Raw genomic sequence first — 27,272 nt, forward strand, 5'->3', positions numbered from 1 at the left:
GGTTTGTTTGTTTGCTTAAACCATAAACCCAGAGCTGAGGGACTTGTTGAAGGCTGGGCAGCGCTCGTGACTTCCAGGCAGGGATTTTCCTGCTGCCAACCCAACCTGCCTGAGTTGTCTTGGGATTTGGGACAGACCTGGGTCCAGGAGCTGGGCTGAGCTGCAGAGACTGGTGACAGACCTGCCTGAAAAAGTTTGGAAAGAACAAGTCGTGCTGGGAGCATTAAAATGAATAATTAAGGCTTGGATTCCTTCAGGGAGGAAAAGAATTTATTGCTGCTCTTTTCTCTGGCCAAGGGGGATATTTGTTACTGAGTTGTGTGCTTTGAGACAAGACGCAAATGCGGTTTAGGGGGCTGGGGATGGGGGGATTTTTTCTTCTACCTGGATAATTCAGCTTCACAGTGGGATGTTCTGGGCTGGTTACACCACTGGTTTCCTTAGGGTCTGTACCAAGAACTGGTGCTTCATTTCAGTGCTCCTCAGTCACTTTTGCCATTAGAAAAAACAAAAGTGCTGAGAAGGGAATTCTCCTCCTCCCTCTGCTGCAATGTCTTGACATTTCCACATGCACAAGATACCCAGCACGGCAATCTGGGCCCAGCTTGGCTTTCACTAGCACAGCTATCACCTACAGCAGCCTTGCCCCTATTCCCACCACTGGGAACAGGGCACAGCCTGGGCAATGCTCTGTCTTATTTTCCTCCGTGGTACCTCAGGCTTTCAGTTACACCAGTGTGAAATGGGAATTAAATGCAATGAGCTCTAACCAATAGACAGGCTGCCCACTGCGAGGAGACAGGTCGCACAGCAGTGGACAGTCATGCCCAAAAACCTTAATAAATGGAGCATTTTCAGTTTCAGCTGGGCCATGATCTGAGTGTTTAATAGGCCTTATAAACCAGAAGACTAAAAAGAAAGATTTTTCAGTATTTTTAATTAGTGTGTTTTTTTCTTTGAGTGCTTATAAAAAAAGCAAGTGTTCTTCAACATGACTGAAGGAGATCCAGTCAGAGCTCCAGGAGCTGGCAGAGTGCAGATGAAAGGGAATGCAAAGCTACTGGGTGTCATTAAATTAAATAAAAAAATAAAAATAAAACCATCACATTCAGAGAAATTCTACCCAAGCACTAAAAATGTATTTTTTGCTGTTAATCCAGCATAGCAGAAACACCTTTTGCTGTGGCAGGTAATGTTTGGAAAAGGCCATGCTTAAGAGCTGGACATGCAGCAAGGGCAAGAATCCTTGTTTAGCCAGGCTTCCAAATTTTCTGTATCCCAGCTCTGGGTGGTGTTTCTGCAGTGTCTGCAGTGAGGCCACACATCCCCTCTGTGCTGTGATTGCAGCTGGCCATGCAGTGACACAGCCCTGGCCCCCATCCCTGCACAGCTGGTGGCCCAGGTGTGTTTCCTCCTTGCTTTGCCCACAGGTGACATTCTCCACACAGACCTGGGACATTCCACAGCCAGATGGAGTTTGCTGATTGCGTGTCCTGCACAGAGATGTTCCTTCAGTGATTTTAAAGTGGTCAGCAGTAATTCACACCTGTGTTGATGTCTGGTCTTGCTCCTCTCTTTGCTCTGCAGGAGAATCCTTGAGCTTTGCAGATGATTTGCTCTCTGGCCTGGCAACCTCCTGCGTGGCAGCGGGTCGGAGCCACGGAGACGTCCCTGAAACCAGCCTCTACTCAGTCATTTTCAAGTGCCTGGAACCAGATGGTCTGTACAAGTAAGGAGAGACACGTGGGGAGCTGCTGGGGGCAAGGAGGGATCTCCAATGCTGTTATTGAGTTGTTATTGACCTTTTTGGTCAGCACCAGACACAGGGCAAATGGTCAGACTCTGCCTGATGCTCTGGGTGTTACACACAGCTGGTAAAATGGAAAGGAACTGTCTGCCAGTGCAGTGCTGGAGGCACTGGGAGTCTGTGGGACACTCCTGGATAACTCCTACTTTCAGCATTCTGGGTTTCCAGGTCCATGCCTGGTGGGCAGGGTTGTCTCTGATGGATGAACTAAGCTGATGTGGTCAGATTGGAGCAAGTTGCCAAGTGCCTGGTGGGATGAAATAGATGTCAAAAGTGTGACAACATGAAATAGATGTCAAAAGGGTTTATAAGTTGCTGTTTCTCTTGGTAGGACATATTTGAGACCAGAAAGACACCAAATCCTTCTGCCCGCTGCCCACATATTGTGGACATTTGACTCTTCTGAGATACTTTTTGGGGGTTGAATTTTCTGTTTGAATCTTGTGGATTCATGAGTTTCCAGAGCAAAGGGATAATATCAAGATCTGAATTTTAACTTCTCCTTTAGAAACATTTGGACAGGGTCTGGGCTTTCCAATCTGGCTCATTAGCCAGGGCATCCTCTGTCTTGAGAGGGATATCAGGAGTCAGATCAGTAAGAGAGGAAAAACAGAGCAAAGAGGCAAGGAGACAGGGGAGAGACAGAGTGAGCAAGAGAGAAACACCCAGGGCTTAATGTCAGAGTGACTGCAATAATTAAAACACATTTTGTAGTGAGTAATGAAACTTTTTATGGGACCACAAAAGCATTTAAAGTGAGAGCTGGCAAATAGTCTGTCAGCGAGAACTTTTTAAGACCTTGATTAATACTTTCCCTCCACCACCCCCCAGTTAAGTATGTTGACAGCCTCCAAACCCTTTATTCCACATCCCTGGAGCAGGGCTGTCTCCAGGAGTGGGCTCCAAGTGGTACCCTTTGCCATTTAATAATATCAGACATTTTCTTGTCGAATATCTATAATGCATAAATATAATTATTTATTTCTCTGGGAACTGGGCTGCTCTGAAAAGGTGCCAGGGGAGAGGCTGGAACAACCACAGAGCTTGCTAGTAACCCAACTCCCATAAAACTGGCCTGTTGTGAGCTCCCAGCTGCCAGGGGCACTGGGACAGGGAAGAGCCACTGGTTTTGATGGAGGCTGCTGCCGTGGTGAGCACACAGAGCTGGGAGCCAGCAGGTCTGGCTCTTGGGCAGCCTGGGCTGCCAAGGCATCCTCCCCATCTGCCAGGCAGGGGTAATTGCACTCACCCGTCACTTTAGGGGCTCTGTGAGCTAATTCCTGCTGTCTGCAAAGGGCTGGGAGAGCCTTGGGTGGAAGGCAGAGGGCTTTGTGCAGGGTTTTGTCATCCCTGTGGTCAAAGGCAGTCTTGTGCTTCTATCCCAGCCCCAAGGCACATTGCCACGGAGGTGGTCAGCAGAGCTGGCGGTGCCCTGTGCCCTGGGCATGGGACAGCAGCTTTTGTGGGGAGCCAGGGCTGCAGGCAGCCAGCAGGCAGCTGTCCCCTGGCACCAGGGAGCTCTGGAGCTTGTCCTGTGTGGGGACAGCCCCAGGGTGATGCACAGCTCTGGCTCTGTCCCACAGCAGGGCTCGGCTCTCTGCTCCCGGGGCAGTGCATATGGATGGGCACATGTTCCTGTGGCACCTTGGGGCACAGGCCCCTATTCCTGGGCATCCAAAAATTCAATTGCATGTGGGCACACCACAGCACCCCCTCCTTGCAGGCTGCTGCTGCCTGCCCCAGCACGTGGCATGGACTGATGAACCCGTGCTCCATCCTGTATGCCCAACACACACCCTCCTGCTCCAACCTGGGCCCTGCCCAGCATGTTTACTGAGTATTCTCAGCTACACAGGCACCCCCATTAAATATTCCTCTGCTCAGATGTCCCCAGGGTGACACACAGCTCTGGCTCTGTCCCCCCACAGCAGGGCTTGGCTCTGCACTCCTGGGGCAGTGCACACAACACACATGGATGGGCACATGTTCCTGTGGGGCAGCTCTGGGGCACAGACCCCTCTTCCTGGGCATCCAAAAGGATTGCATGTGGGCACACCACAGCACTCCCTTCTCACTGGCTGCTACTTGCCCCAGCACATGGCATGGACTGATAAACCCCTGCTCCACTGCTCTGGGTCCTGCATGCCCAACACACCCTCCTGCTCCAACCTGGGCCCTGCCCAGCATGTTTGCTGAGCATTCTCAGCTACACAGGCACCTCCATTAAATATTCCTCTGCTCAGATGTCCCCAGAGTGACACACATGGATGGGCACATGTTCCTGTGGGGCACCTCTGGGCACAGACCCCTGTTCCTGGGCATCCAAAAACATTGCATGTGGGCACACCCCAGCACCCCATCCTTGCAGACTGCTGCTGCCTGCCCCAGCACGTTGTATGGATTGATGAACCCCTGTTCCATGTTGGCATGAGCTGATGTGGGTCCTGCCTGCCCAACACACACCCTCCTGCTCCAACCTGGGCCCTGCCCAGCATGTTTGCTGAGCATTCTCAGCTACACAGGCACCCCCGTTAAATATTCCTCTGCTCAGATGTCCACCCAGTTGCAACACAGCGTGAGGAAAGCCAGAGCAGTGAAATGTGAGGCTAACGCTGCTCTGCGCCCGCACAGACAGAACAACAACACAAACACGGGCACGGGGTCATTTCTTAAATTGAATTTCTTCTGCTTGTTTCATTTGTTTCTGTGGAAAAATAGCTATCTATAATAGCTCTGGGCTGGGTATAATCCTGATTATAGCCACTCGCAGGGCTCTGTGCTGTTCTCTAGGCTGGGAGGTAAGCACATAGTCTCCAGCATCAAAAACAAATTATTTGCTTCTGCAGTAGTCTGAGGGTATCACATAACCCTAGCAAGGGGACTGGGAGGTCATGGAAGTCTCTTCTGCCCTGTAAATGTGTCGAACATCCTGTCCTTTTCTTCTGTAGTACCTACAGCAATTACACTCTGCTGTGGACCATTCATTTGGAGTACTACCAGCCTGAGATCAAAGCTGGGCTGGAGTATAAAAACAAACCCAAAAAATGTTCTACAAGCAAACAAATAAACAAAGTCTGATTGATTCCTTTGCTTTTAAGACTTCTGTAATTCCAAAACATAAATGAACAAAAGGAGAACTAATTTCTTTGTCCTTTGCAGTTTCAGTCTGAGGAAAATATGTTGCCTGACAGCCCTTTTTCTTTGCCTTTAACACACTGGGGCTCAGATGCCAGTCCTTCCATAGAGGGTTTTACAGGGCAAGTAGATCATGTCAACAATGACACATGCTCCAAAGGCTTGTGTACATGTGTGGACTATCCTCAGTACCCATGCCACACCACACAGAGGTGCCCATCCATGGAGATCCATGCTGAATTCATGGGAATGTACCCCAGGTGTCTATACATGGGTACTGAGGATGGTTCTTGAAGTTTTGCTGCAGTTCTTAAAAAGCAGAAATCTTATATTCTTGTGAAATGGAGAAGGAATTGCTCTCCCCTGAGGTCAGCTGGACCAGAGCTGTCTGTCAAGCTTCCCCCAGGTGGATCTGGAAGAGGATGAGGTGAGGAGGGCAGAGGGAGAGATGTTGATGTGTCCATGAAGTGCTCACCTTGCGTGGAGCAGCCAGCCTGGACAGCAGCCAGTGCCACTCAGATGGATGGCTTGGGAGCCTTGGGAGCACCAGACTTTGACAGGCAGCTTGTGATGAACCAAAACCAAAACAACAGGAGGAGGAAGGGCTCTGGCTTGTCTCAAGATCAAACTCAGCTTGGGGGACTGAGCACCCCACAAACCCATCCAATCTCTTCACTGAGGAGGCAGGAACTTCCCCTGGGCACCCCACAAACCCATCCAGTCTCTTCACTAGGAGGCAGGAGCATCTCCTAGGCACCCCACAGCCTCCCTGAGCCTTCATCCCAGCTCATCCATCTCAGCTCTCACCCCATTGCTCAGGGAGTGCCTGGGGATGCCTCATGGCTGAGCTCTACCTGCTTGGCTACCACAAGGCAGCTTTGAAACCCCAGCACGTTTCCTTCAGATGCTTGGGGAGACACCAAGCATCCCTCTGCCAAAAAGGGAAATTCTGGAAAGGGAAATGAAAACCCCCTCCAGCTCCTCAATGGAGCTGCAGTGCAAACACACCAACCTCTTCCCTGCGCCACAGATACTATAATTATAGATTAGATTAAATCCCAATGTTTCACTTTATTTACATTCCTGACCTAGCCTATTCATTTCCAGTGTTTGTGCCAAGAATCAGCACAAAATTTACTGGAAATAATATGGAAGTCATCAGGATTCCTTCCAGAGCCTTTCCTTGGAGTGTGTTCATATGCTGTGAAGAAGCCTTTACATTCCCTCTGCTGGCTCAGATGGGGTTTCCCCAGGGTGATCATGAACCAGCCCAAAGCTCTGGGAGAGCACGTTCCAGGGGTGTTGGAAAGGTGGAAACCTCTTCCTAGGGGTTGAAGATTGAGGACTGGAGGGAAGGGGATTCAGTCAGAGCTCAGAATGGCAACACGAGGCTCCCATCTGCAGCCAGGACACACCAAGTCCTGCCCAGGCAGTGCCACCCTCTGCAGGGTCTGCAGGCCATCGACAGCATGGCCAGGCTCAGCTTGGGATAACATGGAACATCCCTTTTTTGGTGAGCTTAAGTAAAAATTCAGAGGTGTAGAGCAGGGAGAGCCCATCAGAGCATGGAGAGGCTGCAATCCCACAGGCTGAACGTGCTGAAGGAGCTGGCCCAGAGCAAGGCTGACTAATGCAGAGTGACCTCTGCCGTGTGCATAGCTGGGATAAAAAGAGGAACAGAAAACCCTTGGTGCTCAAGAGTGTGTTCATGCTGGCAGCAGTCCCCTGCTCCTTACATGATGCTAATTGTTGTTGTTGGTTTTTCGTCAGGGAGATACGTGAGGGAGTGTCACAGACATCTTTTATAGTAAATCCTTTCCTTAGGATTTTTCCTCCAGAGAAGCTGAGAGGCCTCAGGAACAAAATGTAAACGATGATTATCTGCTGCTGTGGGATGCAACAGGTGCATCTGTGATTGATCCATGCTGGATGTTTCTAATTAATGGCCAATCACAGTCAGCTGGCTTGGACAGAGAATCGGAGCCACAAGCCTTTGTTATCATTCTTTGCTATTCCATTCTTAGCTAGCCTTCTGAGGAAACCTTTTCTTCTATTCTTTTAGTATAGTTTTAATATAATATATATCATAAAATAATAAATCAAACCTTCTGAAACATGGAGTCAGATCCTCATCTCTTCCCTCATCCTGGGACCCCTGTGAACACTGTCACAAGTGAGCGCTGGAGCAATCAGAGACAGAGCCCAAATAGCTCCATGGCAGGGATTAAAACACATCTGTTCCAGCCCTTGGCCAGGTCCCCTGTGTGCACAGGAGCTGTGCTGCTTCACTGAATCCCCCTCTCCCCTTCCACATGCTCTGCAGCTTCCCAAAGCTGACTGGTGCAGGGCCGTAGTTTCTCCTCAGGCATTCCTGGCTTACAGGGGAATTGGCCCCATGGGAGATGGGCTGTACAGGGAGCTCAGGGGCGCAGCACAAGGGTGCAATCTCTGCACTCATCTCCATGAAGTCCTATTTGTGGAAGTGGGTTGGGATCCTGCTAAGGCTCCAGCATCAGGAGGATACACATCTAAAAACCACAGAGAAAACACTCATGGTTTCTTCATGGCCATTCAAATCTGGGAGCTGTTCCCAACTTCACCATTTACTCTGCTGAGAGATTTAAGAAAAACATTTTGTCTCACTTCCATCATCACCTGTTTACCTGTCCCCTTTAAAAACTCAGGTTTTAGTCTCTCTCATGCTGTCCTCGTGTCCTGGGTGGCTCAAGGCCTCCAGGTGCTGCTGCAGTGTTGCTACGCTGACTATTTGCCATCACCCTTCTAAAAGTAGTGTTTGAATCAGAATTTTCCTTCTGATCTGTCTCTGCCACCAGTGCTCAACCACCTGGGACAGATCTGGCATCAGGAGATGCCTTTCTCTGACCTCAGTAGAACTTTCTTCTTTAGTATCTGCCAAGTGTATAGGTATCTCACACCTTTTTGCTGAAAGACCAGGTTTTCCTTCCCAAATTCTCTGCTTCTGATCATACCTCATGCCACAGAGAGCAACAGAACAGCTGTTGCTGCCTCCCATGGCTGTCTCCTCTCTGCCCCTTCCTCAGGACAATCAGACTGACATAACATTTTTGGTTTTGTCCATAAAAACTGCCAGCATCTAAATCCCAGACCTGTCCCAGGCCCATTCCCATTCTCCCTCTGGAGCTGGCTGGAGGAAGGCTGGCTGTAGTGAGGAAGAGGAGGAGGAGGCATGAAGGGGTTATTTTATGGGGTATTGCAGCTGTGCCAATATAGGATTCTGCCTGGGAATGGCAATGGGGTGGAGAGGAATATTTTGGCCTTTTTGCCTGTTGGTAGACATGGATCTTTACAATTCCACCTTTTCCCCATCAGCAATCCCATATCACCAACCCCTTTTAGCCACAGAACTTGGAGAGTATTCTTTATTCCTGACTGTGTAGAAACCTAATGCTGCTCCACATCCAAGTCTTATCTCATGGACTAATGGGAGAGGGAGTGCAAGGGCTGTGATATAAATATCAACACGGGCCTTGCTGGCTTGGATTTGCTCTAAGGCAGCCAAACCTGCATCGTGCTACTGCCTTGGAGCCCTTTGTTTTGTTCATCAGGTCTCCATGGTGCAGAGCACCCTCCTCCTGAAGGCTGAGAAGCTGAGGGCCATGCTGGTTTGATTCTTCCAGCACAGTTTGAACACATCCCATTTCCAGGACACAATGAACACAGGACACATGCTGCTTTTTTTTATTTTCTAGAGAAGAAGGGAGTGAGGAGAAGGGCAAATGTCCTTGTTGGCTGTGTCCTGGTCACAGACTTCTTTTATGGAAAATCCTTTCCTTAGGATTTTTCCTCCTGAGAAGCTGGGAGGCCTCAGGAACAAAATATAAACAATGGTTATCTGCTGCTGTGGAATGCGACAGGTGCATCTGTGATTTGGTCTCATGTGGTTGTTTCTAATCAATGGCCAATCACAGTCAGCTGGCTCAGACAGAGAACCCGAGCCACAAACCTTTGTTATCATTCTTTGCTATTCTATTCTTAGCTAGCCTTCTAATGAAACTTTTTCTTCTATTATTTTAGTATAGTTTAATGTAATATATATAATAAAATAAATCAAGCCGTCTGAAACATGGATTCAGATCCTCTTCTCTTCCCCAATCAGAAAACCCCTGTGAACACAGTCACAGTGTCCTGGCAAGGGAAACTGTGAGGGAGAGATGTGACATTCCTGGAGCTTCTCAGTGATCTGGAGCTGAGCAGAGGTGAGGGCTGGCCATGCTCACATTTTACAAAGCTCCACTGCAGGAGAACACTTAGGAGAATTGTGTTCAGGAGAACTCTTAGGAGAATTGCTTTTTTTGGTCAGGTGATTAAGAGATGCTCCCTACAAAGAATTGTATTCTCTTCCTAATTTCCTTGTGCAGTCTAGGACTCAGGGATCTGAGAGTGGCAAGTTTGACAGCTGCCCTGTGCCCATAGCAGCTCAAGCTGATATTATTTACAGACAACTCAAGATTTCGGATTATTCAGGCTTTAAGGAGTGTCCAAAAGCAGCACAATTCTGTCCACAAACATGCCTGAGGAAGAGCATGTCCCTGGCGTCTTTGGGGTCTCTGTGGGGTCTGTTGGACTCTATGGGATCTCTGGGGTCTCTGGGGGTCTGTGGGGTCTCTGTGGGGCCTGTGGGACTCCAAGGGATCTGTGGGGTCTCTGTGGGGAGTATGGGGTCTCTTTGGGGTCTGTGGGGTCCCTCTGGGGTCTGCCCAGGTGTCCAGTCACTACTGAACCCACAGGTCTCATCTGAGCCCAGACCATCCCCACAATCAGCTCAGACAGACTCTGGGTGGGACCCCAGCTCCCCAAAGGTGGGAATATTTGGCAGTGATAAAAAGAGGATACGTTACAAGCTAACCCTACCTGCCCATCCTTTTGTCCACTTCAAAAGCAAAGTTTGGATTCCATAAGCTGCAAGTTCTGTCCCAGCTCAGCCCAGCAGTGTGCATTTCTCTCACATCAGGCTGCAAGTCCATAAAACTAGTCAAACTTCTTTTTTTGTTTCATTTTTCCAAAGGACACCTGCAGCACATCCCAGCCCATCATTTTCTTGTAACAACAACAGCACAGAGAGTCCTTCACCAGCCTTGTCTCCCAGAGAACACTTTGTTATTTTCATTTTCCTTTTGTTTGTGTGTTATTTATTTAAAAAAAACAAATCTCTTTTAATCTCTGACTTGTGCAGAACATTACATCAGTAAGCACCCACCTCCTGACCATGCCAAAGTGGAGTTTATCAGCACAAAGTGGCCTCTCCAGCTCTGCCACCCCTTCTCCCCCTCAGGGCCATGGCTCTTTCCCAGAGGAACAGGGAGTTTCTGCAGGGAGCTGCAGGCAGTGGAGCCCCTGCCCAGATCTCAAACGGCCTTTAATTCATTCCTTGGGGTTTGGGTTGTTTCCCCCCTGCCTGTCTTTGCAAAAGGAGACAGTAAATTGAGACATCTCCATTTTGGGAGCATCGTGGTCAGGGCTCCACCATCAGAGCCACAGCTCCTGTTGGCTTCAGCTGAATCTGTGACAGAGTAAAATAAACATTAAAAAAAGTAACCTCAAAGCAGCTGGTTCTTCCTGAATTTTCCCATCTGTGAAAAATGTATTAAAACTGAACCTCACCTTTGCTGGGCTTCCAATACAGTGTGGAGATCCGTAGTAAAGTGTGACGAAAAGCTGAGGAGCATCTCTGCTGGGCTGCAGAGATAGCAGCCCCTTGGGGAGGTGGGGCTGGCTCTGGGTGATGCTCTGTGCTGAGCTGTGCCCCATTGGGCTCTGCTTGGTCACCCCCATCTGCTGCCACTCCCAAGGAAATTTCCTTGGAGCACCTTCAGAGCAATTGCTCCCACCCCAAGTGCCCTCATTGCTCCTGCTCACACACACACACACACACCATGCTTGCTTCCCTCATCAGGAATGAGAGAAATTTTATTATACAGCAATATGGTTTCTGTTATGAGAAGGGGAAAAAAATAGCATGGCTTTCACTTAAAACCCTTGGAGCCAAAGCTTATGTCAGGATGTAAAAGTTAAAAAAAAAAAAAAGGAAAAAGAAAAAAGAAGTAGGGTCTGTGGGATGGTGGTTGTTCAACAGGTGGTGGATGGAGGGGTCAGTGGGGTCCTGATTTCACTGGATGGAGTTGGGTGTGGAGACACTGCCCTGGCAGGATGGGTGTGAAGGGAGCTCAAAGCTGGGTCACAGGGACGTGTCCCAATAGCTTGTCCAAACACCTGGAGTGAGCTGGGCTTGGGCACATCTTGCCTGGCTCTGGGCTGTCATACCCCTGGATCAAGGTCTGTTGCTTGTCTTCCATCTTTTCTCTTCTTGATTTTTGCCAGGGAAGCCACAGGGCAGCCCAGGGCAGCAGCAACCTGAGCTAGGTCTGGAGCAGGATGGGTGTGAAGGGAGCTCAAAGCTGGGTCACAGGGACATGTCCCAATAGCTTGTCCAAACACCTGGGCAGTGAGCTGGTCTTGGACACATCTCACTACATCTCTGGGCTGTCATACTCCTGATTCAGGGTCTGTTGCTTGTCTTCCATCTCTTCTCCTCTTAATTTTTGCCAGGGAAGCCACAGGGCAGGCCATGGCAGCAGCAACCTGAGCTAGGTCTGGAGTGTGGCACTTTTCTCCTCCCCTCTGAGCATCTCCCACTGCCCTGCAGCTGCAGGAGTGGCCTCCCCTCCTCATCTCATTGCACAACCCCAACCAGAAGGGCTGGGATTCTTTCATGTTTTCCCTCCCTCTGGTTTGCACCATTGCAACATCCCAGTGTTCCAGCCTTCCTGGGCAGGGTCTGTGGGGCTGTGTCCTGCACACCCCAGTTTCTCACATGGGGCAGGGGATGTTGGGGAGGGCTGGTTGGGGTCCAGGACACCCACCCCAGGCTGCTGGGGAAACCTCTCAGACAAAGCAACTGAAACCAAGATATTTCTTCAGTGTTTGGACACGTCACTGCTGATGTAAGGGGAAGGATTTCAAACCATTTCAGCTGCCACAAGTTGTTCTGTTGGCCCTGCATTGCAGGGTGGTCTTGGGCCCTTGTGTCCCTCCCCTCTGGGTCTGAGGGTTTGTTAGGTTGGTGGGTGTTGCATCCCCATGGATGCTGCATCCCCATGGATGCTGCCCTTCTGAGGGTATGGAGGTGGACGGATGGGAGCCCCTGCCCAGATCTCAAATGGCCTTTAATTTATTTCTTGGGGTGCATTTCTGTCCATGCTCTTTATAGCTTTGGAGCTGGCATGGAGCATCTCCATCTCACTTTGCTGAGGGTGTGTCCTGTGCCACAGCAGGTACCTTAGTGCTACCCCAATGGCCCCATAAACACACCAATCATCCCATAACCCTACTCCATAGCCCACAGGCAAAATCATGGCCAGACCCTGGTGTAAGCAGCCTCTGGGTGTGCAGGTGAGTCTAGAGGTGGAGCAGTGTGGGATTGTGTGGTTGCTTACACACAGACTGGCAGGTGAAGCAAACTGATAAACTCTGGACTTTCCACGTTGCTCAGCGCACAGGATGTCCCAAAAACTGCTAAAGCCCACCAAAATGCTGTGCCTGGAGTCCCCTTTGGGACCTCCCTTGCCTCCCTTGCCAGGCAGCATCTTGCAGTGACCCCTGTGGCTCTTCCATTACCTATCCAAACCCTCCTGATCCCTGCTCCAGCAGAGCCACCCCAGTGAAGAAGAGCTCCAGAAAAGCCACCCCACAGGATGAAGCCCATCCCATAGAATGAGACCCATGGAATGGAGCCCACCCCACAGCATGAAGCCCACCCCATAGAATGGAGCCCATGGAATGGAGCCCACCCCATACAATGAAGCCCATGGAATGGAGCCCACCCCACAGCATGAAGCCCACCTGCATCACCCCACACACAGCTCCTGAGCTTTCCCAGGCCACCTCCAGCTCTGGGCTCTGTCCCTGCCTCGTACCTGCTGCCCTGCCACAAGCTTAATTGTTTTCCAAGTGGAAACATGAGTTGAAGGATTAACTCCATGAGGGCCTTCCTGTGCAATGCACCGGGATTAAATATTTATGTTGGCAAAAAGCATGTAATGGGCAGCTCCAGATCAGAGATAATGAAACTGAGGTGTGTGGGGAAAGCAGGGGGAGGCAGGGGCTTGCAGGAGCAGACGGGAGAGGGACCCAAGTGGGTTGTAGTATGTGTGTCTGGGCGATTACTTTTGGTTTTATTAATACCCCACCTGTTTGTAGGAGCTCTGTAGAGCACAAGGGAGCTCAGGAATCAGCCATTCCCATTCATTGTGTGCACACCAGTGTCAGGCAGGAGGAATTGTCACCCAGGTGGCTTTTACTTGGAGGGGGCAGGCACTGTCCTGGAGGAGGTGGCTGGGTGGGGGAGTAGGGATGAGACCCTCTCTGTGTCATGTGCAAATGATGCACAATCCTAAATCATTAATAGCAGCAATATAGGATCCCTGGCTCTTCCAGAGCGCTGCAGTCAAGGTTATTTACTGGTGACTGTGTCAGATCAGGCAGCAATGTGGTTTGGATTAGAGGGAGGGTTCCTGATCAGGTCAGGAGAAGGCTCATGGCAGCAAGGAAAGGCAACATCATGAGCAGGAAAGTCCATGAGAGACTCATCTTAGGGAAGAGCCCTGCCGGGATGGGCAGCAGGGGAGCACAAGGAACGTGGCAAAGGAGATGTGATGCAGGAAGGAAGACCTTCCTCTGCTGCAGGAGGAAAAACAAGCAGTGCATGCAATGGCCAAAGCTGCTGCTCTTTCTCAACTCATCATTTTTATGAGACAACAACATCTCCCTCTTTCCACCCAACAACAAACATCACAGAAGGCAGCATGGGCGGGGGGGTGGGAGTCCGTGGGACCCTGGCCAGGCTGCAGTCTCCAGGGAGGTTTGAAAGCAGGCATGAATGGAGAGAATGGAAATGCACTGGATCCCAGGCCAGCTCTGCTGCGGGGGGTCCCTTGCTCACGATGACAGCGCTGCCTCTCATAAACAGCATTTCCTCATCCCCATTTGTTCCTCTGTCTCTTGTGCAATCTCTTGTACCAGACGGGGATGGGAGTGAGTCCCACTGGTACGTGAATGTGTTACAAAAATCCTTCCCACCCTGCCACCAACGAAGTGCTGAGAAAGAACAACTGGGTTTAAAAGGAAAAAAAAAAAATAAAATAGAGAAAGAAAAAGAAAGATGGGGCAGCTGGATGGGTTTGCTACTGGCCGTGACTTATTGTTCTGAGTGTAAAGTCAAGGGCATGGCTGTGCTGGTAGGTTGCAGCATCAACCAGCACTCAGAAGCCCCACTGCACTTGGTGCTCTGCATCCCTCTGGGAAATGGATGCTCCTTCCCCAAATAATTTTCCTGGGTGGAAAACTTGTGACAAAAATAGAGGCAAAGTAACTTGACTGAGATCACATAGGGCTGAAATTACCAGATATCCCAGCTCCAGCCTGCCCAACACCATTCCTTGTGCTGGGTTGTTTCACTTGGGGTGTGTGAGCTGCACTGCTGCTGCCAGTCCCTGAGCATGGACCAGGCACCACACTGCCCTTCCCAATGCACACAGCTGGGACAGAGCACAGCTGGGGTGAGCTGTGACACTGAGGTGTGGGAACAAGGGCAAGTCCCACCATTAAACACATCTCCTGGGCTGATGGTGGAGGCTAAAAGGTCTCCTGGACCTGGGCTGCTGGAGCAGGGATGGAGGATCAGCTGTAGCTGCAGAGGAAGAAAAGCTGCAAGGAGTTACAATCCTGCAGAGTGAAAAACAAGGGAAAAATCCTGCAGGGATCTGTGCCTCTGGAGCAGCATTTGCAGGAGAGCAGGGCTGGCTCAACACCTCTGGAAGCTCCCAAATACAGTCACTGCAATGACAAAGGGCTCTGCCATGGCACAGGACAGAGGGTCTCCAGTGCTGGCTTCTGGGGTAGCAGGGCTCTGGCTCTGAGCTGGTTGGCTGTGTAGCCATCATTCCAATAAAGAAATGATTAAGAGAGGGTGGGGAAGAGGGGGGAAAGAAAACCCCAAAACATCTGTTTTACTTCAAATCAGGGAAGATTCCTTTGCTTGCAAGGAATGTGTAAATCACGCCGGGCTGGGAGATGTGCATAACCCTGCCTGAAAGCTCCTCTGCACTTCAAACGAATTCTAACATGCTTACTGGGATTTTGTTTTTATTATTTGTTTTGGGCCCCCCTGCCCCCCTTATCCTGCCCTTCACCCTCCCTGTCTGCCTGCTGGGCCTGTGAGAATCTCCTGCTCACTGCCAGTTCTTTGCCCTGTGCCTCTGGATTTGGGGGTTTGGGGCACAGGGACAGTGGGCACTGCAGATCTGGCTGGCACACAGCATCCCTGCCTGCCACCATCTCTGTGCCAACACCGAGGCCATTGCAGGGCCTCCTTGAGCACCCAGAGCCCAGCTGGGGTTTGTCTCATTGGGATCCTGCCTGGGATGCTCAGAGGGTGCCCCTCTCCCCTGTGCGTTATTACTGGGCTTTGTTTGGCACTGCTGCCTGTGGAAGGTGAAGCCAGGGCTGGCCAGCAGTGCTGGGGACAAACCCAGTGGGGACAGATGAAGAGCTCTGCCCTCAGGGGTGCACAGTTCTCTAAGGTGAGTGTCCCTCAGGACCAGCCCTGCTCCCTGTGGTCAGTGCAGCCCCTGCCTTTCCTCTGGAATCAGAGCCCCTACTGCGGTGCCTTTTATAAGAGCAGTCAGCCATCAGCTTGCTTGCCATGGACCACCCACTGCTCCTCGGATGACACTGCCCTTTGAAGTCACCACCAGCCCAGGCTGGATTTCAACCAGCAGTGCAGATGGAAGCCAAGCCCCCAGGAGAATGAGAACAAGCCCTACCAAGGGGATCTCCAGGGGTAGCACGCTGTGGAGTGTCTGGTTCTTGTTTAGAGGGGCTGTGAGGTTGGGAGGGGCAGAGATTTCTCAATTTCACAGGGGTCACAACCTTCCTCTCGCCCATGTCCCCAGGGCCGGTGGTGGCCGAGCTCTGCAGAGTGTTGGAAGGTTGAGCAGCAGGGATGGTTAGCTGTGAACATTCCCATTGTGGAGCTCCCTGCAGGGGTCCAGGGCTTTGCTTGTCTCTCCTTTCTCCTTGGCACATCTGGAGGAAGAGTTTTCATTCTCTCTCTCCTTGTGAATATTTATTCCCTCTCTCCTGCTCATCCCCTGCAGCCACAGCTGTCTCTTCACAAAGGAGGATGGCAGCCAACCCATAAGTGACCCAAGGAAGGTATTAAAGGGATGTGTCCCTCTTGGGATAACCCACCTGGCACACAGGACCAGTGCTGTGAGATGAGGCTGAAATCCACCCACCCACAGATCAGTGCAAAGACAAGCTAAACCTCCCCTAAAAGCAAATCTCACCCTCCAAGTCCCATCCTCAGCAGAGCTGGGCCTGGGGGCTGTGGGGCGTCTGTGGCTGAGGGGACAGGGCTGGGTGTCCCAAACTGATGGGGACAGCAGCAGATATTGCACAGGAGGAAGAGAGGATGCCGGTGCTGCCAGGGAACACCCTGCCCTGAGGAGCTGGGGGATTTATGGTCATTGCAAAGGCTGTGGCAGACCCTTTGGGACATGGGGGATTCAGAGCCTGAGGAAAGCCCTCCTTTGCTGCCCCAAGGACAGCTCAATCCATCACCAGCTCTCACTGATGCTCTGTAGCCCGTGCAGGACCTCATTGGCAGCTTTGGGCACCAACCCAAGCTGTGGCACAGCAGGAATTGTTCCAGCAGCACAGGGAGTCAGAGGCAACTCATCTGACCTCTGTCCAAGGGCTTTGTTGGGGCGTTCCAGCAGAACAGGGACTCTGGCACATCACAGACTCTAATGAGCTGCTGTTGCTTCACTGGAGACAAAAGCACCAGCCTGCAGTGGCTTATTATCACCTCCTTCTGGTTCTTCACTCCACCAAAGGATGTTACAACTCACATTCTGACTAACATGGGACCTTCTGTGGCCTTTCCAGGCAGGGGGGAACACCTTGCCTCAAGCCCTGAGACAGACAGGGAATATTGGGAATTGCTGGGCCAGTTCTTACTGCATTGCCTTTAGAAGCACATCTGCAAATCTTCATCCTCACAGCCAGCAGGACGAAAGCAGGGACAGGGTGACTGCCAAGAAATACGGACCTCAAACACCCTCTGTCTGTCGGGGTCTCTAGTTTGTCACAGTGACCCCAAGAAATGTTAAAAAGTCTCTTTTCCCAGCCCAGCACTTGAAGAAGGAGCCAGGGCTCTTAATTTCTCGGTCTCAAGGTTGTTTATTGTTTCTTATCCATAAAATTCTTTCCCCTGCCCTGCCGAGGTCCATCCAGCAGGACAGTTCCAGGCACTCTGCCTGCCCCTGGGATGGTGTTATGTCTTTATACTAAAAATTACATGTACAATATTTACAATTACTTCCCAATACCTATCCCCTATGTTAGACAGTGAGCTTCTACTCTAAACCAATCCAAAAGTGCCACCATCACAGCAGAAGATGGAGGCCAAGAAGAAGAAGGAGAAAGGCTGGACACACCCAGTTCCCTCCATCTTGCTCCCTGAACCCCCATTCTAAAACCCCCAAAATCTACTTTTTCACCTCCTGATAAATTCACTATCATTCTACTTAGTTTGTCATGGCTTGCTGATCTTCATCTAAGGTTGGTAATTTGCTCCACAGGTCATAATCAAACCCACAGGTGTTTTGGGCTCTGTACCAGGGTCTCTGAGCCCCCTGGCAGGGGGTCTGGGCTGCTCAGGACAGCCAGAGGGATGACCTGGGTTCTGACATCTGTCCATCTTCTCTAAAGCTGGTAATTCCATGGTGATCCTGCTTCTTCTGCCATGGTTCTGCCTTCCCAGCTGGGACCCATCGCTATGGGACACCCCAGAATTCAGCTGGGGCATCTCCAAGCTAATTAAATCCTGCTTGAAGAGTGCCTAGGGGCTAAAGCCCCAGTGCTGCAACATCAGCTGTGTCAATATTATCTGTGTCTGGGTGGCTGCTTTGGGTGTGTTGTCCTGCTGCCACGCCAAGGAGCTGCTCTCTCAACCGCATCCCATCTCCATCAGGAGCTCCAAGCTTCTCTCCAGAGATTGCTCTGCTCTTCCCTCTTCAGTGGGGCAAAGCTGCTCCTGGGAGGATGTACTCAGACAGGGAGGGAAGGGGTAGTCTTTATCTGCCTCTTGCAACAGCTGGCGAGGATCGGGGAGACAAAGGAGGAGATCATAAGGCAAGGAGGAACAGTGGCACTGTTGGAGCTCTCAGGTGCATGGTGATGATGACCCCATGGGGATGCAGCAGCCAGGAGGGTGGCAGTGACATTCCTGCACCTTCTGAATGAAGCCATGGCCCGTCTGGCATTTTCCCCTCATTTCCAGTGGAACGTTTTCACCTAAGGCAGCCTTGGCCCCGCTGCTCACAGGGTGTCTGCTGGCAGAGGGGCTCCCCTGGAATCTTGGCTGTCCAACACAGGTACCATTCAGGAGTAGGGTTCTTGGGAACAGAAGGTGGCCTGTGCATCAAGGCCTTCTTTCACAGCCATGGCAGGAATGGGAATCACTGCTCTGATGGGTTATTGACAGGGTTTTGAGGGAAATCTTGGGAAATTAAGATATCAGTGGTTGAGGCTGGGAAGGTGAATGCCCTGCTGGGCATTTCTTTGTCAGGGAGACAATAGATCCAGGCAGTAGCAAGGAGGGGTCAGGGTTTTTAATTAATTTCTTTCTTTCTTTCCCCTTCACCCTTTGTTTGGATCCTGTTTAACAAGGATCTGAAACAAAAGGAGGTTGATTAAGTGCTCAGAGGAGGGGGAGCTGAGCAAATCTGGATCACAGCTTGGCTCAGGTGCAGGGCAGATGCTGCCCAGGGGTTGAAGGGACCAGCACCCAAACCTGCCTAGTCCAGCTTTTGGCTCTCTGTGGCCTCACAACTAAGGGTGTAAGCCCTGGAGACCTGGGGCAGCACAGTGTGGGATGCTGTGACACCAAAGTGACACTGCAGCCCTGTAATTCATCTGCAGTCACTGGCTCTGCCTTCCTCCCCATTAGAAGTGCTATGCTTTCCAGTCACTATTTTTGAGCATGGCCATGGCATCTGCTGCAATTCAGGCAACCTTGCAGCGAGGATAACCCTGGGTGACTTTCTCAGGGTTGACACAAAGCAAAGATGGACCCCAGCCTGTGCAAGCCTGTCCCCAGCTCCACCTGCCATCACTGTCTCAGAAATCAAGTCTCCTCTGCCCTTTTTCCAAGGTATCCCTGATCAAACAGCTTCTTGCTGTGCAGAGCAGCCTGTGCCTTCCTCCTGCCTCCTTCCTCCAGTATTTGATGGACACTGTTTTATCCACTTCCAAAAGGCATCAGACACCTGAGGCATGTCCTGGCAGGTCCATCTGACAACTGTGGTCTGGTTTTGTTGGGAGGCATCTGCTGAAGGATAACGATTAGTCTCACAGCATTTGCTGTCCTGGGAAGACAAGAAGTGTGAATTGTGAGAACAGTTCACCGACAATTCCATGCCTTGGTGTAATGGCAAGGTTTTATATTCCAGTGTGGCACCAGTTGCTGCTAACCTGTTCCTCCATCATGCTGATGGGAGCAGGTCAGCTGTCACAGATGGTTAAAAGCAGCTCAGTTATAAAAGGTGATTTTCTTGGTTGGTAGAACAGTGAGGAGAGCTTTCTAAAAGATGGGAATTTTTCTCAGGATTGCACTGTCCACTGTTTCCTTACCATGGGAAAGCAGAGCTGGAAGCAAAGACAATGAACAGCAGAAGACACTTGTGGCAGTGCCAGCCCCAGGGAGATGGCACAAGAGTGACCACTGCTTTGTAAAGCTTTGCCCAAATCCCAAGGCTCCAGCAGGGCCTTTGGCAGGGATGCAGTGTGGTCAGTCCCCTGCCAGGGCACCAGCCCTCCCCTGGCACCATGGACATGGCCATGGCATGAGTGAGCCCAAAGCCAGAGCCCAACAAATAGACCAAGAAATCCTCTCCTTCCCCAAACCACCCCCTGCTAATTGTCTGCTCAGCATTTGCTGCAGAGACTGGGGGGTGTTGCTCTCATTTACCTCTCTTAATTTTCTCAAATCACAGACTTGTCAATAAGCTCAGCTGCATTCCTGTGGCTTGTGTGGACCGGCTGCTTTTTATTTGATTTGATTTCTTTTTAAATTCTAATGGTTTCTGAATTGGGAATGCTTGCACTAAATGCACACACCCCTTTCCATGCCTGCCCAGGCAGCTGCTGGCAGGCAAGCCCTGCTCCATGCTCCATGTTCCTCAATGGAAGTGGCTGGGAGGCTCTGCAGGGGATGCACAAGCCCATGGTGAGGAGGCAGGAGTGTGTGGGTGGCTCCTGGACCATGCACAGCCCATGGCATGTGGAACATGTGGTGAAACACCCAAAGCTCTGCTCCACCCCTCAGCACCCCTGGGCTCCCACGCTGCTCAAGAAGAGTCTTTTAGGGAAACTGTGTGTGTAATTTATGGATGCTTTTAGCTCTTAGCTCTAGGAAATGTTGGGATGAAGGTCTAATGCTGCTCACCTGTGGGTATCAGGACAGAGAAACACACTCCCCACTCAATCCTCCTGAGAGCCCCTCACCTTGGTGCCTGGGAGCTGAGGACACTCCCAGACTGCAAGAATGGCAGAGAACAGTTTGTTTGTGTCCCGTGAGCACAGTGCAGGGTCTGCTGGGTCTGTTCCCACCCACGTGTGTTGGGGGGCACCATTCTGGCAGCTCCATTGGGTCTGTTCCCACCCAGGTGTGTTTGGGGGCACCATTCTGGCAGCTCCATTGGGTCTGTTCTCACCCAGGTGTGTTTGGGGGCACCATTCTGGCAGCTCCATTGGGTCTGTTCCCAGCCACGTGTGTTTGGGGGCACCATTCTGGCAGCTCCGTTCTGCACGTCCTGGCACAGCCCGAGCCTGGCCCCCATCCCTCGTGCCCAATCTCCGTGCTGAGATCACTGGGCAGCAGGGAAGCAGGCAATGCCAAGAGCTGCTGCACTGAGGGCTTTTAAAGGGAGGCCTCAGCATTGTTTTTCAGCTGGAACAGGAAGCGAGGAGGGCTGGCAAGGCAGGGTGTGATGTGTGTGAGTGTCAGCACGCTGGGGCTGGGTGCGTGCGAGCCCCGCCAGCCTGGGCTGTGCAGGAGGCACGGACAGGCTGTGGCCAGCCAGGGAGGGATGGCGGGACGTGCATGTAACACCTCAGCCAGGGCAGGATTTGTGTTTTCAGGCTCGGCGTGACGGGTGCTGGTGGTAGCCACGCTGCCAGGGGAGGGAGAATCCATCACGCTGTGTGTGGGACCCCAGCCAGGGCTGCCCTTGCCGAGCTGCTGGAGTGAACAGCAAGAGTCTCGTGGCTGCAGAACGCGGCACCAAGCCCAGGCAGATCAGCCAAGCTCAAGCCAAGCCCCACTGGCAGGAGCATCTGGTGGTTGCAGCACTCTGGAAAGCTTGAGGCTGTGTTTTTGTGTGACACTGGGCTCTAGAGCAGCACCTCTGCCCTGCCCTTCATTCACATGGGGTCTGTCCTTCCTCTGCCCTGTCCTTCATTCACATGGGCTCCTTATTGCTCTCTACACCTTCCTGAAGGGAGGTTGCAGACAGGTGGGGTTGGTCTCTTCCCCTGGACAGCACTGACACAACCAGAGGACACAGTCTCAGCTACATCAGGGAAGGTATAGGTTGGGTATTAGGAAGAAATTCTTCACCAAAAGAATAATAAAGTACTGGAATGCTCTTCCCAGGGAGGTGGTAGAATCACCATCTCTGGATGTCTTTAAAAAAAGACTGGACATTGGTGCTATAGTCCAGTTGAGGTATTAGGGCATAGGTTGGACTCGATGATCTCAGAGGTCACTTCCAACCTCATTATTCTGTGATTCTGTGATTCTCTCAGAGCCTGGGTTGGCAGCACAGCCATTGCATGTCCCAGTAGAACACATGCTTAATTAGTGAGGAGGCTTGGCATCTGTGGGAGTGCTAATTGAGCTCCTCCTTATCAGAGCCTTCCTCTGCGGCCCGTGCAGCCCATGTGGTACAGCATCTCACGGAGCAGCTGCACCAGCCCAAAGGCCTCAGGAAGAGCAAACAAGGCAGACCAGAAATGCCTGTGGTATCTCTGTAGGATATAAAGAACTCAGCAGCCCAGCTAAGGAAGGTCAGGCTCAGAAGTCCTTATCTCGCTTCCCGCAAATGAGGATCATGAGTAAAGCACTCAAACGTCATGAGCATCATGAGAGGCAGTTAAGAAAACATGCTGTCTATAAATAAGTAACATGTTTTGAGCTTTCATTCTCTGCCTTAAGAGTTTTGTGCCTGTATAAATTTGTGGTTTTGGTTATTTTCTCTGCATTGAGAAAATATCCAAATATAAAGGATAGAAGCATTCTTTTCTGGTATTTAAATCTCTTGAAATGCAATAGACAATCTCAACAGCCACTGGGTTCCAGGAACTAAAGCATTAACATCTCCCTCTTGCTTTCTCTTCCTCCCCAAGAAGCATCTTGAGCCTGGTGATAAAACCCAGCCTTCAGCCAACACTGGGTGGGGAATCTATGAGGAAGGTATTGACATTTCCTGAGGCAAATGTTGATTGGTTTCCATTTCTCCCTGAAAGTTCCTTCAGGTCCCAATAGATTTGAATTTAGAAGTAAACATTTAACCAGCATTACCTTATAGGACTTTATATGCTGTGATTTGCTGCATTTCCAGGCATGGAGCGCTGATCCCTGCCAAGAGCATGTGTGTTTGGACCTCTTTGAAACCTCTTCAGTTAAAATTCATTCTAGTATTTCTAAAAATACAAGTTTTCGTGTAGGATCTTACTGAAGGCACAGGTGAAGAAGAGAATCAGCTGTGAGACAGTAGCAGGGAGCCTGGAGCTCCCTTGGAAAGCACAGGGAGAAGATGAGGAAATGTGGTGAGGAAAGTTTATCACTAAACAAAACATCTCCAGGGTATGAAGGAGCTTCTGCCAGATTGTAGCTACCATATGGCATTCCAGGTTGTCTGACATGGTTTCGTGCAATAACTGTAGGTCTGAGACCTTTTAGTTCCTGGCTTTGACTTCACCCCAGAGGTCTCAGAACCACTGTTTGACCTCATTTATTTACAAATTACCAGGGTTGGCCCATTCAAGTGCAGCTCTATCCTCATCAGTGAGGATGGTTCCTGGCTTGGTCCTTTGCCCACAATACCATAATAGATTTAAGTGGGACAGGAGGATCTCCATGGAGAATCCCACTTTGCCCTTGGCTTGGCTCCCTCCCTCAGGATCACTTTGATTTTCCCCTGGTTTGTCATGTAGATGCAGAATCATGGAATGGTTTGGGTTAGAAGGGACCTTGAAGCTCATCTCATTCCCACCCTCTACCATGGGCAGGGATGCCTTCCACCATCCCAAGTTGCTCCAAGCCTTTTCCAAGATGGTCTTGAACACCTCCAGGCTTGTGGAGTCCACACCTGCTTTGGTAACCTTACCACCCTCATTGCAATGAATTTCTTCCTAATACCTTATCCAAACCCACCCTCCTTTAGCTTTAAGCCACATGCCCATGCCCTGGTGGTCTCTCTGCCACTGGCCACCCCACTGGTGTCTCATTGGGTCCTTGCCTGCATCAGCTGAAGGTTTCCAGCAAGATATGAATGCTGGGTTTGCACAGAGACACAGAGACAGACACAGGTCTTTGCACTCCCTTCTCTTAATTGTCCATTTCCGGGAATAAAAGAACAAAACTAAACCCCAGCACTCTGCACAGTGCCATTAACTGGCCATAAAAGTGTTTTGCTGCAGAGGCTGGGTGGTCAAGTGGTTTGAGAGCAAGATTGGAAACCATCATCCCCCGAGTTTTCAAACTGTTCCTGTCACTGAGCCTCTCCGGGGCACGATGCTTCACCCCATATGTCTCTGTTTACTGTCGATAAAACAGAGCTATTAATACTGCTGTGCTTCAGGGTGATCTTTTGGACTGTAATTAATGTTAAAACCTTCTGAGGTCACAGGCTGGAAGGAGCTGGAGAGGTGCAGGGGCTGTGTGCTGCTGGGCTGCCAGCCTCCAGCCCAGCTGGGGTGATTGGTGCTGACTCCAAAACATGTCATTCACAAGGAATGGAGATGAAAGAGTTTCCTCTAAGGTTCTTGAAAGAGGACTGGCTCCAGGTGAGGTAAAGCAGTTGGGTTTGTTCTCAAAAAAAGAATTTTTGACAAGATCAAAATCACTTTGATTCTGATGTTTTTCCATTTACATTGTTGTTTTTTTCCCTTACATCATCATCCAAAAAAAAAAAAAAAGAAAGATGAAATGAGGGTTTGTTTTTTGACATCTATTTTTTAACCCAGGCTTGACCAGGAGAGATGCTCTTGGCAGCTGAGTGACTTTGCTCCTGTGTGAGCTGGGCAGAGGGGAGGAGTGCAGTCAAAAGGCTCACACAGGTCCTCAGCATCACCCAAAGGGGTGGATGTGCTTCAACACCCAACCAATCCTCCTGACCCCAGTGGTGATGGAATAGGTGAAATGGACACTGATTGCTGAATATTACAATTATGTTTTGATAAAAGTCTTCTGTTTTCCAAGGAAAGCGCTCTGCCACTGATTGCCTCAGAGCTAATGGAGCCAGCCTGAGCTGCTGCAGGCAGAGCAGAGGTTACACATTAGCTCTGCTCACCCTTTTCCCAAAGCAAATGTCGCAGACATCTTTTATGAAAAATCCTTTCCTTAGGATTTTTCCTCCTGAGAAGCTGTGAGGCCTCAGGAACAAAATGTAAACATTGATTATCTGCTGCTGTGGAATGCAACAGGTGCATCTGGGATTGGCTCATGTTAGAGCATGAGAGGGTAAGAGAGTAAAAGCATACGAGAGTAAAAGGGGTAAGGGAGTAAAAGGCAAGAGCTAAGAGCTAAAAGAACGAAGTTCCCATTACAATACAATAAATCTTCTTCTGTGTTGAATATTCTAATTCTCACTAACCAATCTAGTACAAGATACAAATCCTACAGCATTTACATACAGCCTATAAGAATCATTACATTACCACACTGTGTTACATTTTAAACCCTATTACTCCTCTTTGGGCCCCTTCTGCCAAGCTGTAGTGTTTGCTCTGACCCTTGGGCCTGTCTGCAGGCAGAGGGTGTTGTTCCATCAAAAGGGGATCACCTTCAGCTGGCCACATCATTGTTTTCCAGTTATTCAGTAACTGAGGGATCTCAAAGCTTGCTTTCATTTCAATCTCGCTTATAGTTTCTATATTCTCAAAATCTTTTGCCAGGCAATCATATTTATAAGGCTTTCCTGTTTCATCTTCCCCAACACCCCTGCCCAACCCTGGGTGCCCCTGTTGGTGTTGCTGAGACACAAACCCTCCCTGCTCCCAGCAGGAGACTCCTCACTCCCCTTGAAGGGGGGGAAAGGGCTGGTGGCACCTTCAGGATGGGATGCAAAGCCCTGCAGTCAGACTCCTGCATGGAATTGTGTGCTGCCCTGTAGCTCTGTGTGTCCCACAGTGAGAGCAGCCTGTGTGTGGTGCTTGTGAAGTGGCACAGTGTGGATGTATGTCCTTCTTGAGATACTCCCACTCTAAGCAATGCTCCTGGTAAATTAAGGAAAATGCTGTCATACCAAAAGGATTAAACAGCATCTCCTTGGGTGAGCTGAGCGTGTGCATCCCCTGTGTGCCCAGCTTTGTGAGAATGGGAGCTGTCCCTGCACACAAGTGAGTTCCTTGGCAGTCTGCTGGCATCCTTTCAGACAGCAAGCATTGGCAGAGAGCTAATGCTAATTGCTTGTAGGGAATCTGTCCTGTGCTGGGAATTGCTACCGTGCAGATGTCAGTTCTTATCAGCCACATGTGGGATGTGCAGGGCCTGCAGGGAGGAGGGAGGCGGCTGGCAGTGCTCGTGTGTGGGGTGGGAATGAGGGAGGCATTGCTCCTGTCACCCCCAAGGATGCTCAGGACTTAGGACCATTACTTAAATAAACAGATGTCAGGGTCTCAATCCCTTTTAAGCTTCAGCTGCTTTCATAATACTCCTTACACTCACTTGCAAGAGCTGGTCAGTTTTACCTTAGGCTAAGGAGGGGTGGCATGGTATTTCTCAGGCTGGGAGCCCCACCACCAGGCATCTCAGACCTCTGAGGGGTTCAAACCAGCCCCTGCACTTTGTCAAAGCCAGCCTGAGTTGCCATGCCCAGCTCAGAGTGAATAAACATGAACTGATGCCCTTTGGGAGAGTGGACAGAAGATTGTCACCCCTGCTGCGAAGAAGCATTCTCGTCCTGGAGCTTTGATGCCCTGAGCAGGACTCTGGGCTCAGCATCCCAGGACGTTCCACGCAGCCACAGCCTGTTTATTCAATGCTCCATCAGGCACAAAAGCCATATTTTACTGTCAGATGCTCTCCATTAGCTTCAAGTGTGAAATTATCATTCCCACCCTTTAGCCAGCCCCACCCTTGTGAGGAAACGAGGCAGCAAACAACTCAAGGGCCGTTCACAGGATGAGTACGAGCTGTCACTTGTCAGCACAGAGCCCACTTACAGCAAGAATTACTGCCCTGCTCCCTGAAGGGCCAGAGAGGAGCTGGGATCACAAACAGCACCATGGTGTAATGTAATGTTCACATCAGAGTATGGCAGAGCAGCCCTGGGGTGTTTGCATCCCTCTGCAGTCAGCAGGGCTCAGGGTGAAGCCCCACAGGGGTCCCTGGGATGAGGGGAGAGGAAATGGAGCCCCACAGATTCCAGACAGGGATGAAGTAGCCTGTCCCTGGGTTCTCCTCTGTTCCAAGAGATCATCTCACATCTCCTTGAGATGCCAAAACTGACTGACAGTGCCTGGACCACAATTTTCCTTTCTCTTCTGAAGGCTGGTTCCCTTAACAACCTGGTGGTGTGGGACTGAGGGATCAAGACATTGTTTTCCTTTTGTTTGCTGCCTTCCAGATTCACGCTGTATGCAGTGGATACACGAGGGAGACACTCAGAGCTGAGCACAGTCACCCTGAGGACAGCCTGCCCGCTGGTGGATGACAGCAAGGCTGAAGGTCAGTGTCCAGCTGCCTTGTGTTCCACACCAGGAGACATTTCATGCTGATTTTAATTTTTCTTTCTTCACTATGCCCCCACAAATCTGCCCAGGCCCTTCTCTCCCGGTGGGAAGGCTCCTTTAAATTCACCCATGGGCACAGGGATGCTCACTTGGGGGTGGGTCACAAATTGCAGGAGTGTCCAGGGGCAAAGTCTCCTTGGCTGGGCAGTGGTGACTCCATGGCATCCTTGCCATGCCTGGCTGTGGGAGCTGGTGCTGTGTGTCTGAA

General features: G+C 50.6%; 1 protein-coding gene across 3 annotated transcripts in view; it reads left to right on the forward strand.

Annotated features, from left to right (window-relative positions):
- The window catches only part of ASTN2 (astrotactin 2), a 354,980-nt gene that overhangs the window by 319,041 nt on the left and 8,667 nt on the right, over positions 1 to 27,272 (forward strand). For all 3 annotated transcript variants that reach the window (XM_064728027.1, XM_064728028.1, XM_064728029.1), the window contains exons 20-21: positions 1,588 to 1,729; positions 26,899 to 26,999. In XM_064728027.1, the coding sequence (XP_064584097.1) occupies positions 1,588 to 1,729; positions 26,899 to 26,999 (243 nt within the window). The remainder of the gene's footprint in view (positions 1 to 1,587; positions 1,730 to 26,898; positions 27,000 to 27,272) is intronic.

Source organism: Zonotrichia leucophrys, chromosome 17 (assembly GCF_028769735.1).
Source record: "Zonotrichia leucophrys gambelii isolate GWCS_2022_RI chromosome 17, RI_Zleu_2.0, whole genome shotgun sequence".
In the NCBI taxonomy this organism is placed as follows: domain Eukaryota; kingdom Metazoa; phylum Chordata; class Aves; order Passeriformes; family Passerellidae; genus Zonotrichia; species Zonotrichia leucophrys.